The sequence below is a fragment of the Ictalurus punctatus genome, chromosome 15 (assembly GCF_001660625.3).
Source record: "Ictalurus punctatus breed USDA103 chromosome 15, Coco_2.0, whole genome shotgun sequence".
NCBI lineage: Eukaryota > Metazoa > Chordata > Actinopteri > Siluriformes > Ictaluridae > Ictalurus > Ictalurus punctatus.
The window spans coordinates 16510555-16524788 of record NC_030430.2 but is presented as its reverse complement, the minus strand read 5'-3'; the positions used below and the strand labels follow the sequence as shown (position 1 = coordinate 16524788).

Here is a 14234-nt window from a genome sequence, read left to right as displayed (position 1 = left end):
TGGGGTTTTTTTAACTTTATTTTTATTCAGTTTTGCATCCATTTGAAGAGAAATACATGTAAAGTAGAAAAAAAAGACAGTGGGGGTAAAAGGGGTGGGGCAACAGCTGTCTAGAACTTAATCTTCCATTTTTACAGACGCTACATTAATCACAAAGGGGTAAATAGCATGTCGAGACTCAATTTTCTCAATTTTGTTTACAATTTCAATCCATTACATTTTTATTGGGGATTCCTGTTGCATCCACCTTCTCATTATGACTTTTGGACCAGATACCAGTAGTATTTTATTTTAGTAAGTAGGTAATTATTATTTTTCCCCACTAGTTGAAGCACTTTACTGAGGTCCAACCATGAAAGCACAAACTTAATTCCAAATAAGTCCTCTATAACTTTTGTAATCTCCCTCCATTACAATTCAATTATTGGGCATCCCCCAAAAATATGGAAGTGGTCAGTCATCTGAGCGCCACACTGTCACCACTTTAGCCCCCGGTGTCGCCATTTTTCTAGTATATCATGGTAGCGCCAAAGGGGCGCAGAACTCATTACCCATCAGGCCCTGCACGTCACGTCACACTAATCACTCTCACCTGTGTCTTGTCCTTGATTAGATCCACTATTTAAGTTCCATTTTTTCCGCATCTCATTGTCAAGCTTTTTGTTATAGTGTTCGTGTGTTGTCATCTGTGCCACAGTCTCGCTTGTAGTCTGTATTATTTTTGCTATGTATTCACAGTTCATATTTAGGTTTCTTGCCTTCACATTTTTTAGTTGTTTGTTTATACTTCACGTATTAAATAATCTGCACTTGCATCTGCCTCCTCTACCATTCCCTGGCATAGTAATGCTTTTCTTTTAGAGTTATAGAAAAACCTGACCAGAGATTTCCAGTTGAAGTCATTGCAGTGTTTTAAAAGTCTGCCATCGACTGTAAGGAACTGGTTATTAAAAGTTTTAATCAGATCTAAAATGTGGAAATAATGTAATATTTTATTTTCTCTTTCTAAATCTGCATGTAAAAATAAAATAGACATTTCTCTATGGAACGATATTTGTGATTAAAATTTTGTCACAGCTCCAGGGTTCCTGGTTTTATCCTGAGTTCGGGTTACTGTTTGTGTGAAGTTTTGCAACGTCTGTCTGTGTTCATATAGGTTTCCTCAGGTTTTCGAGTTTCCTCCTACCTCCCAAAAACGTGTAAGCAGGTACACTGGCTAGGCTAAATGTCAATGAGTGTGTGAATGTGTGGGAATGATGCTTGTCGATGGACTGACGTCCCATCCAGGCTGTATTGCCTATTTATGCCATAAACTCTGGATCCACCACAACCCTGACCAGGATAAAGCAGTTGCTGAAGAATGATGAGTATAAATTAATTGAGTATGAATGGTATATATCTACATAATTATAGTTTTGATTAAGCTCCATAAATCAATACACAATTTTAAAATAAATCCCAGAGGCACAATTTTTCTTCAGTAATTTTTCCTTCTCATCGAAAGAGAGAGCATGATTATTTGGTGATATATATACTGTAGCATAGCATTCATGTTCTGAACTTGCCTGGACTCAGATATTCAGAGCGTGTTAAGATGTTGATCTCCTGCAGGTGCTCCAAAGTTTCGGTGTGGAAGAGCCGAAGTGACGAGCCCTCTGAGAACGCCATCCACACTCCTCCACCAGCTCGCACCATGTGCGTCACGCACACCATGGGGTCTGGGTGAGCGTCAAAGCTCTGACAACCACAAGAGCCGCAGGTTTAAGGGCAAGGTAAGAGAGCATACAGAAAGTTTCATGAAAGAACAGGAAGGAATATGGCAACAGCAACTGAAAAAATGGAAAAAATCAATTTTTATTATATTAAATATTTTATTTTAATTAAAGTAAAGTAAAGTAATTTCTCTATGCACTAACTTTAAGATGACCACATCTGGGTGGCTGGCATGCAACATTCACATACACCAAAAAATTATTTGCCCTTTAATATTTACATTAACCAGTCCATACAGGATTTTACATACAGGAGTCCATACAGGAGTTTTTGTGATTGTTGCAGCCAGAAATGCTTGATTTGTGTTTTTTGTGCTTTTTTGTGGAAAACTACTTGAATTAGCGAAAATTGTACCATTGTGTCTTTTGCAGTGAAGTTTGTTGGAAAATGTGACCTTTTTAGCTGTACTCGTGTACTTGACGCACGTGAATCGATGATGGCTTTGGTTGAATGTGCGTTGTGATGGTGTCATATGATGCGTCTCGGCCCAAATCTGCGGCAAATCTGGGTTACTTTTAAAACATTGCAAGCTCCTCCGAATTTTGCGGAGTTTACATGATTTTGCATTCATTTCTGTAATCTCAAAATCCTGGAGGGACTGTTTAAAATGTTTTAAAATGTAATGAAATGAAAGAAAAAAATCAGTTTGCTTATAAATGAATTCTAATATGGTGCTATGCAAATCTGTATTAACCTGAAAAAATAGTTGAATTTTTATATTTATTTTTTATATTTATATATATTTTTTATATTTATATAATATTTTTTATATCTGTGCAAAATGATTAAGAGTGATGTAGATGATTTCAAAAGGGTCTAAGAAATCTATACAGTGCCAACATTCTACAACAGTGTCAAAGCAAAAATTAATAACTGACATGAATGTTTGATATTTGCAATCTCATGGCACATACTATGAAGACACCTACATATAAATGTATTATTACAAGTTATTAACATTTAATACTTTGTGTTATTCCAAAAGACACAGAATAAAACATCTAGAATATCTTTAGTGTCTGGTTTATTATTGAACCCTCTGAGCGATAGTGTGTGCCCAGAGAGGTTCTCATCTGCGGCTGAGTTCAATTTGCAACTGCTGGAGCCAAATATATTCCTGCGATTAAGCGTCAGGATGAGGGAGGGAGAGGAGAGCTGCTTGCGGCAAATTTCTGAGGATGGCTCAGCTGTCAGGAGTGATCAAAGGCTGGCATGCAAACATGCTGTTGGACTTCTACAAGAGGATACCTTTTATCTACTTCCTCGGATGCGCTATTATAATGTAGCTCACAGGGGGAAAGCAGGATATGTCTCAAAATATATATATAAAAAAATTTATAATCTTCATTTTCAGATGCGATTCAGCCCTGCTCCAGTACAGACGAACGTACAGACTTTGATCTACAGAGGCAGATATCTTGCCTTGTTGTTTACACCTGTCAAAAAAGGTCTCTAGGAACTGCCGAAGTGATAAGAGTACTGAGAAGGTGCAGATCTTTGAACAATGTTTTCCTTTCAGCGAAGATGGCATCAAGACAAATGTCACGTCACATTCGCTGTCTACCAGTATGTTTGTGTTTAACACTAATTATTCTCCCCCCCCCACATGCAGCTAGTTTAAGTGTTGACAGTGTTTACCTGTGTGGTGAGATTACAGCTGTCAATCACAGCCACTTGGTTTGCACAGCTAGCCCACACACACTCATCTATATTGAGGAGTTTGAGCACAGGCGCATATCCGATCACAAGCAGTCTGCTGGAGTCTGGATCCCACAGCGCTTCTGTGAGACATGACAGAAATAGTTTTTATACACATTTTTAATAAATGAAGCACAAAAAGTAAATTTGTTATATTCCTTTCTGCATAATAAGAGGTAGCCTCAGTAGACTTTACAGTTAAGTACAACACTAGTTTGTGCCTGGAATGTTACCAAAATGTTCTGTAAATATAGCAGGAATTGTTGCTTCAGTTTGGCCTACAAAAACATTCATACACAACTTTACTAAAAGACTAATAAAGGAGACCTGTTATTTGAAAAAACAAAAGTTTTCTCATGACCCACTCCGTCTCTAGACTTTATTTTAAGACGGCACTTTGTGACCATAGCCAGCAGAGCAATAGCAGAAATATGTTAAAAAATTCAATATTAGAACAGAGATCATTCCAAATTAGAGGATACAAAAAGTATTTGGAGGCAGGTATAAAGGGTGGATATGTAAGGGATAATCCAAGACTGGGTGTGCGCGCAGAGGGAAGGTTCTTTGCCTCCACGTCATGCATTAAAATCATGTAACGCACACCTAGCCGTGGATTATCCCGCTTATACCATGGTCACTTGCCAGCATTGACAATTAAATCTGTCTTTGATGTTTGCAGCGCAAAATTCGACTGTAAAGATAAAAAATAAAGGTTCATTTTCATTAGTTATTTTATATACAGTTCGTTAGATCTAGAATTCCACCCGCTATAAATCATACACAGAGATAATGTAGTGCGATAAGATTGCATTTATTGGAATGAATTATAGTAAATAGTAAATTATAGTAATATTACCTGTGGTATACATGGTTTTAATGCACACTTTCCAGCCAATCAGAATCGAGTATTCAGACAGACCATGGGACAAAGAATATTATATTGTTGTTATACAACTGTTAGTTCTGGTCCACTAATTATCACTCCGCTTGCCAGTGTTCACGACGTACAATTCCACTTCCTTGAAACTGTTACTACAGTAATGTTAGTAACATGCAACGGTACTTTTCAGGAATTATAACTTTTGGTTTAAAATATCAGAGCTTATCAGATGAAGAAAAAAAGCAAGAAGGTAAGCCAGTTTTACCAGAAGCACCTTGAATGGGAATGTGCAAATCAATTCGAGCTAACTAGCCAGCTATCCGACGTGCTATAAAGTGAGCGTTGCTTTTTTGGTATATGTTTCTGCTAGCGGAGCAAAAATAAACGGGATGTTTGGCTGTACTGTGTCCAAAGTGTCACTTACTCTATACTAATTTCTTATTTAAAACTTTTGTATAAAAGCAATATCACATTCACAATATCACGTTAACTAGGCCGAATTACAGAAATGCCAATGTTCAGTATAACCTCTCTCTTGCTTGTGTGATATTGCTTAAATATTGATATTTATATTGAAATAGGGAGAAATAGCTAAAGTTTCTTCCTCATGTTGTCTCAGGAAGTTTTTCCTTGCCACCATCGCCTCTGCTCATTAGGGCTAAATTTGTAAATTTAACATTTATATCCAGAATTTCTAGATTTCCGAAAGCTGCTTTGTGAAAATGTCCGCTATTAAAACCACTATACAAATAAAATTGAACTGAATTGAATTAATATCTTAACATACACTTTTTGACCATTTTGTTCCTTATAATAATGAAGAAACATCTTTAAAATATAAGATTATATACACATTATTACATATTACACATATAGATTATTACCTAATATAATTTTAATTCCTAAATAAACTCATTCAGTTTAGTACAAACCTTTACACTCATTTGTAATTTGAAGCAAGTGCTTATGAAGTGTGCCAAACACTCCTACAAAATGGTGAATTGATAGTAGTGCAGTTGTACAGCGCATGCAGAGAAATTTAATTCAAGGCAAATAAATCATTCGAGCCATATGCTGCAAGTTTGTATAATCAGTGGAGGAAACGTGTCCAAATACTAGGATAATTAAAGAGATTTGCACAGTATGTGTTATGCCACATTCTGGTTTTTATTGACAAGCCACTGGTTTTTGAGTTTTTGCTCCCTATGATATGCTATGCTTTATTTTTTTTCTACCTACGTAATGTTAAATTAGCATCGATTCTCACATATATAGATATATCTTGGAAGAAAATTCTTACCCGCAAACTTTCTGCTATAAACTGCAACTTTGCCATTAGTCAATCCAGCGAAGAGGAAGTTGTCTGTGTGTGTTAGGCACAGAACAGGACAACCTTCAGGGTTTTGGAAAGTCAGGAGGCACTGGGCAGCAGTATCCACACTGCCATAAACTAGGATACTGTAATTAAACACACACACACACACACACACACACACACACACACACACACACACACACACACACACACACACAAACTTCACATTTACTCCCTCTCCTAGAAAGCTTCTTCAAATGTTATGAATTTTTTATTAGGACAAACCCAAACACATCATTTACTCTCAGAGTTGGACTCACTTGCCATCTTGTAACCCCACACAGATGGTGTTCCCAATTCTGGCAGCTCCTTCGGATGCCTGTCCTTCATTTTCGTCAGCGCTGGCCTCCATTACATATTCAATGCTTAGTGCAGGGGAGGCCAGAAGGAAACTCTTCACCGAGCGTGGAGAGGGTCTGTTCAGGGAGAAGATCTCCACCTGTCCATACGATTCATCGCCACCACTGGCCACCTGTGGAAACATGTGTGTGAAAGTTAAGAGATGATGAAATGAGACAGGATGAGAGACAGAGGTAGCAAGGATAAAAGTGTGACATAGTAACAGTTAAATTTCTGCACATTAATGAATCATTTTGTAAGGTGTGGTGATAAGCAGGATGCATCTGAATCTGGGAATAAATCATCAGTAAAAATCAATAGTCCATAGCAGGAATTAGAATGCAGACAGACCAAATAAGAATGATCAGTAATATAGAATAATAAGCAATTACTCTCAGAAGTCTTACAAGTCTACTTAAGACCAAAAATGTTTTAGTTAAAATCTAAGAGTAATAATATGTTATAAGAAGTTCCCAAGTTTGCCCTACTGTTGGGATATCAAGTTCAAATTCTGATGGTGGAGCAAAACTGGCCATGCTCTCTGGCTGGGAGAGATGGCATACTCTCACTTCACTGTCAGTCACAGTGACACTAGCCAACTGTGGGTGTCTGTAGTCTTATGTATATGGAAGAGGACAGATAGCACTTTCCTTTGAGTGTGTTACGCTGCCAATACATACATTTTACATACCGCTTATTCTACACAGGGTCATGAGGGAGCCTGGAGCCTATCTCAAGGGGACTCGGGGCACGAGGCAGGGGACACCATGGACGGGTGCCAATCCATCACAGGGCACAATCGCACACACATTCACACACCACGGACAACTTGGAAATGCCAATCAGCCTATAACACGTCTTTGGACGGGGGAGGAAACCGGGGTACCCAGAGGAAACCCCCCAAAGACGGGAGAATATGCAAGCGCCGCACACACAAGGCAGAGGCAGGATTAAAACCCCCAACCATGGAGGTGCGAGACAAACATGCTAATCACTAAGTCACCATGCCCCAGTAGCATGATCAGCAGTTTGAAAAGTTTCAAAAAAGAAGTTCAAATATCTCAGAGGAAGCACTTGTTCGCCTGCACTGTCCCTTGAAAAGGATCATTTTGGGGGAGAAAATAGTTTTCTAAAAGACAGACATAAATCGTAAGCATTATGTACGACAGTGGCACTGACGGATATCCATAACCCATTTCCATAGCCAATAGAAATGGCTATCCACAAAGCAAAATTTTGCTTTTACCAGTGTGGAAATCTCTTATATTTATGAAGGATAGACTTTTTTCTAAGAGAATTAGGCTATGCTTTGGTTTTGCACGGTACTGAATTATTATATGAATAAATGTCTTAAAAGCAGAGACGCATAAAACAAGAGTTGACAATGAATTAGTTGGAGTTTAATCATGGACCTTGACGCACAAATAAGAAAAAGCATTTAAAAGGTTTCCCCGCTATTTAAAAAAATAACTTTTTTTAACGTGAACAGCACTGTGATGACTAAAGATCGCTGATGTCCTTGTCATGTAATGGAGACATGCTCACCCAAAGATAGCCCTGAGGCAGAGAGGTACTGGCAGCAGAGAAACCCAGCAGAGCACACTGGACTGGATTGTGAAGGGCAGTCTGGAGCTGTGGCATAAGATCATTAATACATCATTACACTCAGTCCAAGACTGGTCTATAACAGCAGTGCAGCACAACAGACACTGCAATCAAAACCCAGTTATGTATTTACTGTATATAGCATCATCAGAGGTTCTCATCTAAATAAATACTCTGGTTGAAGTACAACTTTGATGAAGTTAAAGCAGAAAAGTCTAAACAAATTATGAAAGTAAAAGTACAAGAAAGTTTCACAAAGGAAAAATCTGTCTGTCTGAAACACTAATCACACACTAATTTTAGTTGTTGATAGTAAATTAGTGCCCCTTTTTACTAAGGAATCACCAAACATGGGAAAACATTAGCTATGGTTAAATAACAAGAGCCTTATTGCTAATCTCTCAACTGTTTGCTACTATGATAATACAAACTAGTTGAATGCTAATATCACGTTGTCACAATACAAACTGCCTTGATAAATACTAAGTGTACAGACAAATCACAGTGATGGGTATTAGTTCATATTAAAATTTACATGTGTTAGCTTTGAAGATGTATGATGCTATAAAAAAAAAAATCACCATGAGACTAATGATTACAGAAAAATGTAGCATTTGAAAATGCTGCGAACAGAAATAGAGATTTTTCTTTTGAAATCAAGTAAGTCAAAGTCAAATGTATTAGATGAAAGAAAACACCAAGGAAAGTAAAAAAAAAAAAAAAAAAAAAGACCAGGAGTCACTATTTAAAAGTGTAAATGTTTAAAAGTGTACAATGGATCTGGACAGTTTTAGGCTCCTTTTTACATTTTTCCAGTCCAGAAATCCTTTGATCCATTCTGTCCCTTTTCCTTACTTATAGCATATGCAGTATTCTCAGTTATAGCGAAAGGGAATGATGTTTTCAAGGGAATAATGCCAATGTTTTCACTGAAATCTCAATTTATATCGAAGGCTTGAAAATTAAACTTGGATGCTAATATACATGAAGTAACCACATTTCCTGTATGTAACATACTGTATGAATCACTGTTCTATGTGTAATAAGGAAAAATCCATGCTAACATTAGACTGATCTTAATTAACACAACATGTAAACATAATAAAAATGCAGTAAACAATAGCGGTGGTAAAGCATTAAAACATTTGTGTAGTCTATTGATCTATGATAGTCTAATGATCGATTGTTTGTGATGCTGGATTCCAGCGCTTATATAAAATGGAGGCATGTTGCGATCTGATTGTGTGCACTTACATACACTGGACCCTGCTGAGTGTGCACTGTGGTTCTCTGATGTACGCTACAACAGCCAACATACAGGCTCCTTTCCATTTGAAGTAGCTCAGTAGGAGCTGCATTAATATCAAACTATCTTCAGGGCTTGTACTTTCTGTTCTCCTTTCTATGAAAATGTCAGGCAGGATTATTTAATATGTGCATTAATTAGCCAGTTAGAACTATTTATATTGGGGCTTGATTGTAGGCAATCTCACTTTCCATCTGAATGTGATAAAATGCTGCAGTTATGCCGCTTCCAGTCAGTTGGAAGTCTTACTAACAGGGTTTTTTTTTTTCCTTTTTGTGATTAGATTTACTTCTGCGCAAACCCAAAAGCTAGCAGACGAGAGCTAAGAACATTGAATTACCTGTCAGTGAGAAGAGCCTCCTTTTCCTCTAACCTACTTTAGGCATTCTACTGCACTGCATCTTGATTGCTTTACTCGGAAGTGGGGGTAGAGGTTATGTTACAATGGTGAAGACACAGCCATGTTCACTTTTCCGGTTGTTTTCTTACACTGTCTCAACCAGAGCCTGGATAAACAGGCACTTATTTGCTTGTGGCTCGTCGCACTAAACTGAGATTTACACTGAGCAATGAATTCATCAAATTCAGTTCCTCTTGATCCAATCAATCAACTGAGGACTTGTACCCTTTAATCGCTGCCCTATGTCTATAAGTCACACGTCATTCATTTCCATTCCATATGGACACTGATTTTTCTGGCAGCCAGTAGCAGTTTTCTACATTATTAGTATTCTGTTTAAGCTTTGTGCTTGTAACGTGCCCTAATTCTCCATGCTGAGGTGCCAGGCCTGGAGAGCAAGACATCGGTGAGTATGAGCAAGATGAAATAAGCTACAAATTACAGGCTGCTACATACAAAAGACTGTCAAGGCATAACAATTTTAACTCAATATGTATGTCTTAATTTTCCTTCTCTATAGCACCCATAGTCACAATTTTTATTTCCAACTCACTATCTACTGCACCTGTAGTGCAATTACCACAGACAAGAACTGACTTGATGTTCTAATTTGGGAAAAGACCAAATATCCATTGTCTTGAAACTCACTTACAGTATAATGGAAGTCTAAGGGCAGTTGTAGCGATCAATAAATGTTTACACAAGACATACGTTTGTTTGTTTTTTCTTCATGAATTCTTTAGTCAAAGTTTTGTACTTGGACAAATTTGCACCTTGCACTGAACATTGATGGCCACAATCACGTTTTCACTGTTAGTTGGATAACATTCCATAAGAACACCTTTCAATTCAATGGTTGCCCTTTTACTTCCATTATATGTTGATATAGAGTTGAGACAGACACAGTAAACAGAGATTATGTTGAAAAACACTGGAGGATTCCATTAAGTATTTTTCAGTGCTATTTGGATGGGCATAATATGATAATGTAAGTGAAATGTTAAGACAACAAAATAAAATGACATTGTAACATTGTAGATCGATAATAATGTGATTTAAGGGGTCTACTCCTAGTTGAGTAACGCGTGTGTAGTGATGAGTTAATAACAAAATGCGCACATTGGTATTTGGACCTTAGATGTTATTACAGACTTAAGTTGTGTGAGATTTGCACATGCAGGCAGAGTTTGCTTAATACAAAGACATATCTGAGTTACACTCAATTCTGACCTTTAACTTGAGTAAATATGGACTCAAGCGAAGAGCAATATTAAGTTACTGGCTGACCGTTTCATGTAACCACAATATATAATGCTGAAATTCATATTCTGGACAATGTAAATACACAAAAAAAAAACTATGTAATGCCATTTGAGGGCAATATTAAGTACATAAATATATATTTATTAATTGTACTGTCCCTGTAAAGTCTACAGAAAGATTTTATCTTCACATGGAAGAGATCGGAAGATCTTAATCTTACACATCGATTATCCATGCATTTCATTTAATACATTTAGTACGTTGACTACACCAAATAAATTTATTTAAAGCAAGCAGTAAGCAGATCAAATGCATGCTTGGTCAGCTTATCCTTCATCACAATTCTACAAATAAAAATAATGAATTTAAGAGTGATAAAGCACCCTATATCCCACACATTACACACACATTATGATTCCATGACCTTAATTTACTATCTCTGGCCATATTAATGTATATAAAATGTAGTCACCATACTACAGAATGTGTTTCCCAAACCTTTATACTACTCCAGACATCTACATTTTTCTCCTAACATGCCTGTAACATATCATCAAGCAGATAGAGAGCAAAGATGTGGACCATCTATGGGGCCTGAAGAGCAGTTTTTGGAAAATAGTTCTACAGGAATTCTTTATCCATAATTACCGAAAGCAAAATCTTCACAGTTAGCCAAACAGCAGTGTCACAGAGGACTGATCAAACCCACAAGCTCATAAGTACGTCTGGGGCTATGTCAAATGGTTTTCGTGAGAGAGAGTGCGAACTCATGATCCCAGTATGCAGATTATATGAACCTCGAGTCTCATTCACTTCACTTACAATGAGCAATTCTAGGTATTTCACCATTTGTTCCCCATGTGGTGACTAAAGTGAACTTGAGCTCATTTTTCTCCTTGCTAAAGTGTCATGAAAGATTTCTCATTGATTTTCTAATGAGACAAAACAACTCTGTTTGAGGTATAATCACCCAATTGATGACTGATCCCCAACTAGAGCAGGGGAGACAGAGAAAGGGCGAAGTGTAACACTATCTACTATATTTACTATCTTGGTCTACTCTATATACAGTCATTGACTGTGTTTACAACATAGTGCTATGTTATTTTCTACATTCTATTACCATAAGTACCATGGAGTACAAGTACTTTAAAGAGTTCCATGATAGGTCTCACCTTCAGATCTTGAGCTTTTGGAGAGAACACAGGCACACGGCAAGACAAGAGTGGACACCAGAATGGTGGCTTAGTCTTCTCATCCTCCTCTGCACACACCCAACCAGGCAAGTTCTCTTCCCCTGTACACACAAGAAGAGGTGTTGCAAATCCACTTGGACTTTAACTGATAGAAAATTGTAAATCCGAGGGAAGAATGTAGAGACTTTTTGACAACTTCTTTCTGATATCTACTTACTTTGAGCAACTTTAGCAAGATGCAAGCGATTGACCCATGAGATTTTACTGATTGGGCTGGGAGTATTGAAAACCACCGTGAAACTGACTGGACGCCCAGACCTGCAAAAACATGTGCAAACTCATACATATTCCATAAGGAATACAAGACAAGCTGTCAATAAACCAGTCAGATTTGTGGTGCTCTAAGCTCCAGTGATTACTTGCAACAGCATTTATAAAAGTGCTTTAATACAAAGACATCAGTAATAGGCTTATATATTCTGAAAGAGAATAAGCAAACAGCACAAGGAAAAAAGTATTACAGCTTAAACCATCACACTTTGCAATGTTAATAACCAGCTGTTCAACAAAGTCCTGTTGGCAAAGCTAAGCTCAGCCCAGTCCATTTGGCTGTATGAGCAGGTAACATCGAGAGCAGCTGCTGCTCCAGAACAAATCCACAAAGCAGAAGCCTTCTGGTAATCATTCCCAATAACTGAAAAGTGTTTTAAATTGGTTAACAGAATGAATGTGTGGCCTAGGGCAAGCCTGCCCACATTCAAAGTCAATTTGCCAGCTTGTTCCAGTTCTCTTCACAACTCACTTGTCAGGCTTGCCGGGCACCATTAGCCGCAAACGGCACTTGTTGGCACACTGGATCTCGCCCTCTTTGATGCGGATGAGCCTCTGCAGAGCCAGGCACCAGTCCTGCCCCACTGTTGTGTTAAGATTCTGCATGCACACACACACACACACACACACACACACACACACACACACACACACACGTGATGTTGGTAACATATCACTTCACTACTCTTCAGATACACTGAAACTAAAGGAGAAAGTTACTTGAACTGAGGATTATTATTCAATGCTGATATAGTGCATCTGTTGATATAAAGTTATACCTGATAGGATCCCTGCAGAGTACCCACTAGGAGTGTGACCTCCTCCACCACTGAGAGGTCATGCTGGAGCTCCTGTAGTTCCTGGTACAATTTGGGTGGCCCCAGAATCAGCTTGCCTAAAACAAACACCACTTTATCGTCCACTTCGTTCTCACTTAATAAAGAGCAAAGCATGTTCTAATCCTATAACGACGTCGATCGTCATAGACTAGAGGGTCCCCGACACTCCAGAGAACATGGTCCTGGCCACAGATGACAATTTAGATTCAAATAAAATAAATACGGCACAAAAATAATCCACTAATTTTCAACACTCAGAGAATCTTTACCAATCTTAATCCTGCCTATAATGTAAAATATGCATTACATTTTCTTGTATTTTACTGTAGACTAATGCACCGCTCTAATTGGCCAACTGTTTACAATACAGTCCTGTGAAATAATAAACAGAATTTTGCTGTACAGTAAACATTGGAAATTGACAACATTTTTGACAGAGTGTTATTGGAAAGAAATATAGTTTCTTTCTCAATACAGTTTACTTCACTGATTGAACTCTACTTCTGTAGTCAGCACAAAAAACCGAAGGTCTGATGTTGGTCCATGTCTTGAATGAGAACCTGCAATTTAGTCAACAGCATGTTCCACTACAATAGTACATTTTTCCTTAATTGAAGTAAGTTGAAATGCACTATGAAAGATAGTACAAAATCTAGTAATATGAAAGCAGCATTTTATTTATCTAAGATAAATAAATAAAAAAGTTTCCAAGGACATAACGTCAACTAAGCATCAGCATATTGCTGCGCTCTAAGATTGGGTATGTGTGCTCACTCTGACAGACAATTGCTATATTGAGCCCTACACAAGTCCTTAGACTGTTTTTTTTTTTTTTAATTTCTCCAACAAAAATAAATAATAAAAAAGGAGGATCATATGAGTACCAATATAGATTTATTGAGTTCTTCTAGCCCGGCATGTGGGAAATATGTTATATGAATTGTTGGAGGAATTGAAAGAGTGAGATTGTTCATTCAGTGTTGTGTAAAACTAACCAAAATGTGTCTTTTTTTTCTTATAAACCATGCACACTTAAAGAGTTAAATTAGTGAAGAAATTATACGGAAAATTTACAAATATAGTTTTTACCATAAGAATGATATGGTTTTATTTTTGGTAACAATTTGGTTACTGAAGTATACTCACAGTTCGTTATTTGTCAGTTATTCATGGTAAAGCATATTGTTTAGATACCACAGCCCTAAATGGCAGTGTGTCCAAGAGAGCTAA

General features: G+C 37.5%; 1 protein-coding gene across 4 annotated transcripts in view; it reads right to left on the bottom strand.

The window, feature by feature from the left end:
- arhgef10lb (Rho guanine nucleotide exchange factor (GEF) 10-like b) overlaps positions 1-14234 on the bottom strand; it is a 37716-nt gene that overhangs the window by 1335 nt on the left and 22147 nt on the right. For all 4 annotated transcript variants that reach the window (XM_047160265.2, XM_017486945.3, XM_047160266.2 and 1 more), the window contains 9 exons: positions 12945-13060; positions 12638-12765; positions 12053-12153; positions 11815-11936; positions 7611-7697; positions 5987-6198; positions 5652-5809; positions 3412-3554; positions 1566-1737 (listed from right to left, as the gene is read on the bottom strand). In XM_047160265.2, the coding sequence (XP_047016221.1) occupies positions 1566-1737; positions 3412-3554; positions 5652-5809; positions 5987-6198; positions 7611-7697; positions 11815-11936; positions 12053-12153; positions 12638-12765; positions 12945-13060 (1239 nt within the window). The remainder of the gene's footprint in view (positions 1-1565; positions 1738-3411; positions 3555-5651; positions 5810-5986; positions 6199-7610; positions 7698-11814; positions 11937-12052; positions 12154-12637; positions 12766-12944; positions 13061-14234) is intronic.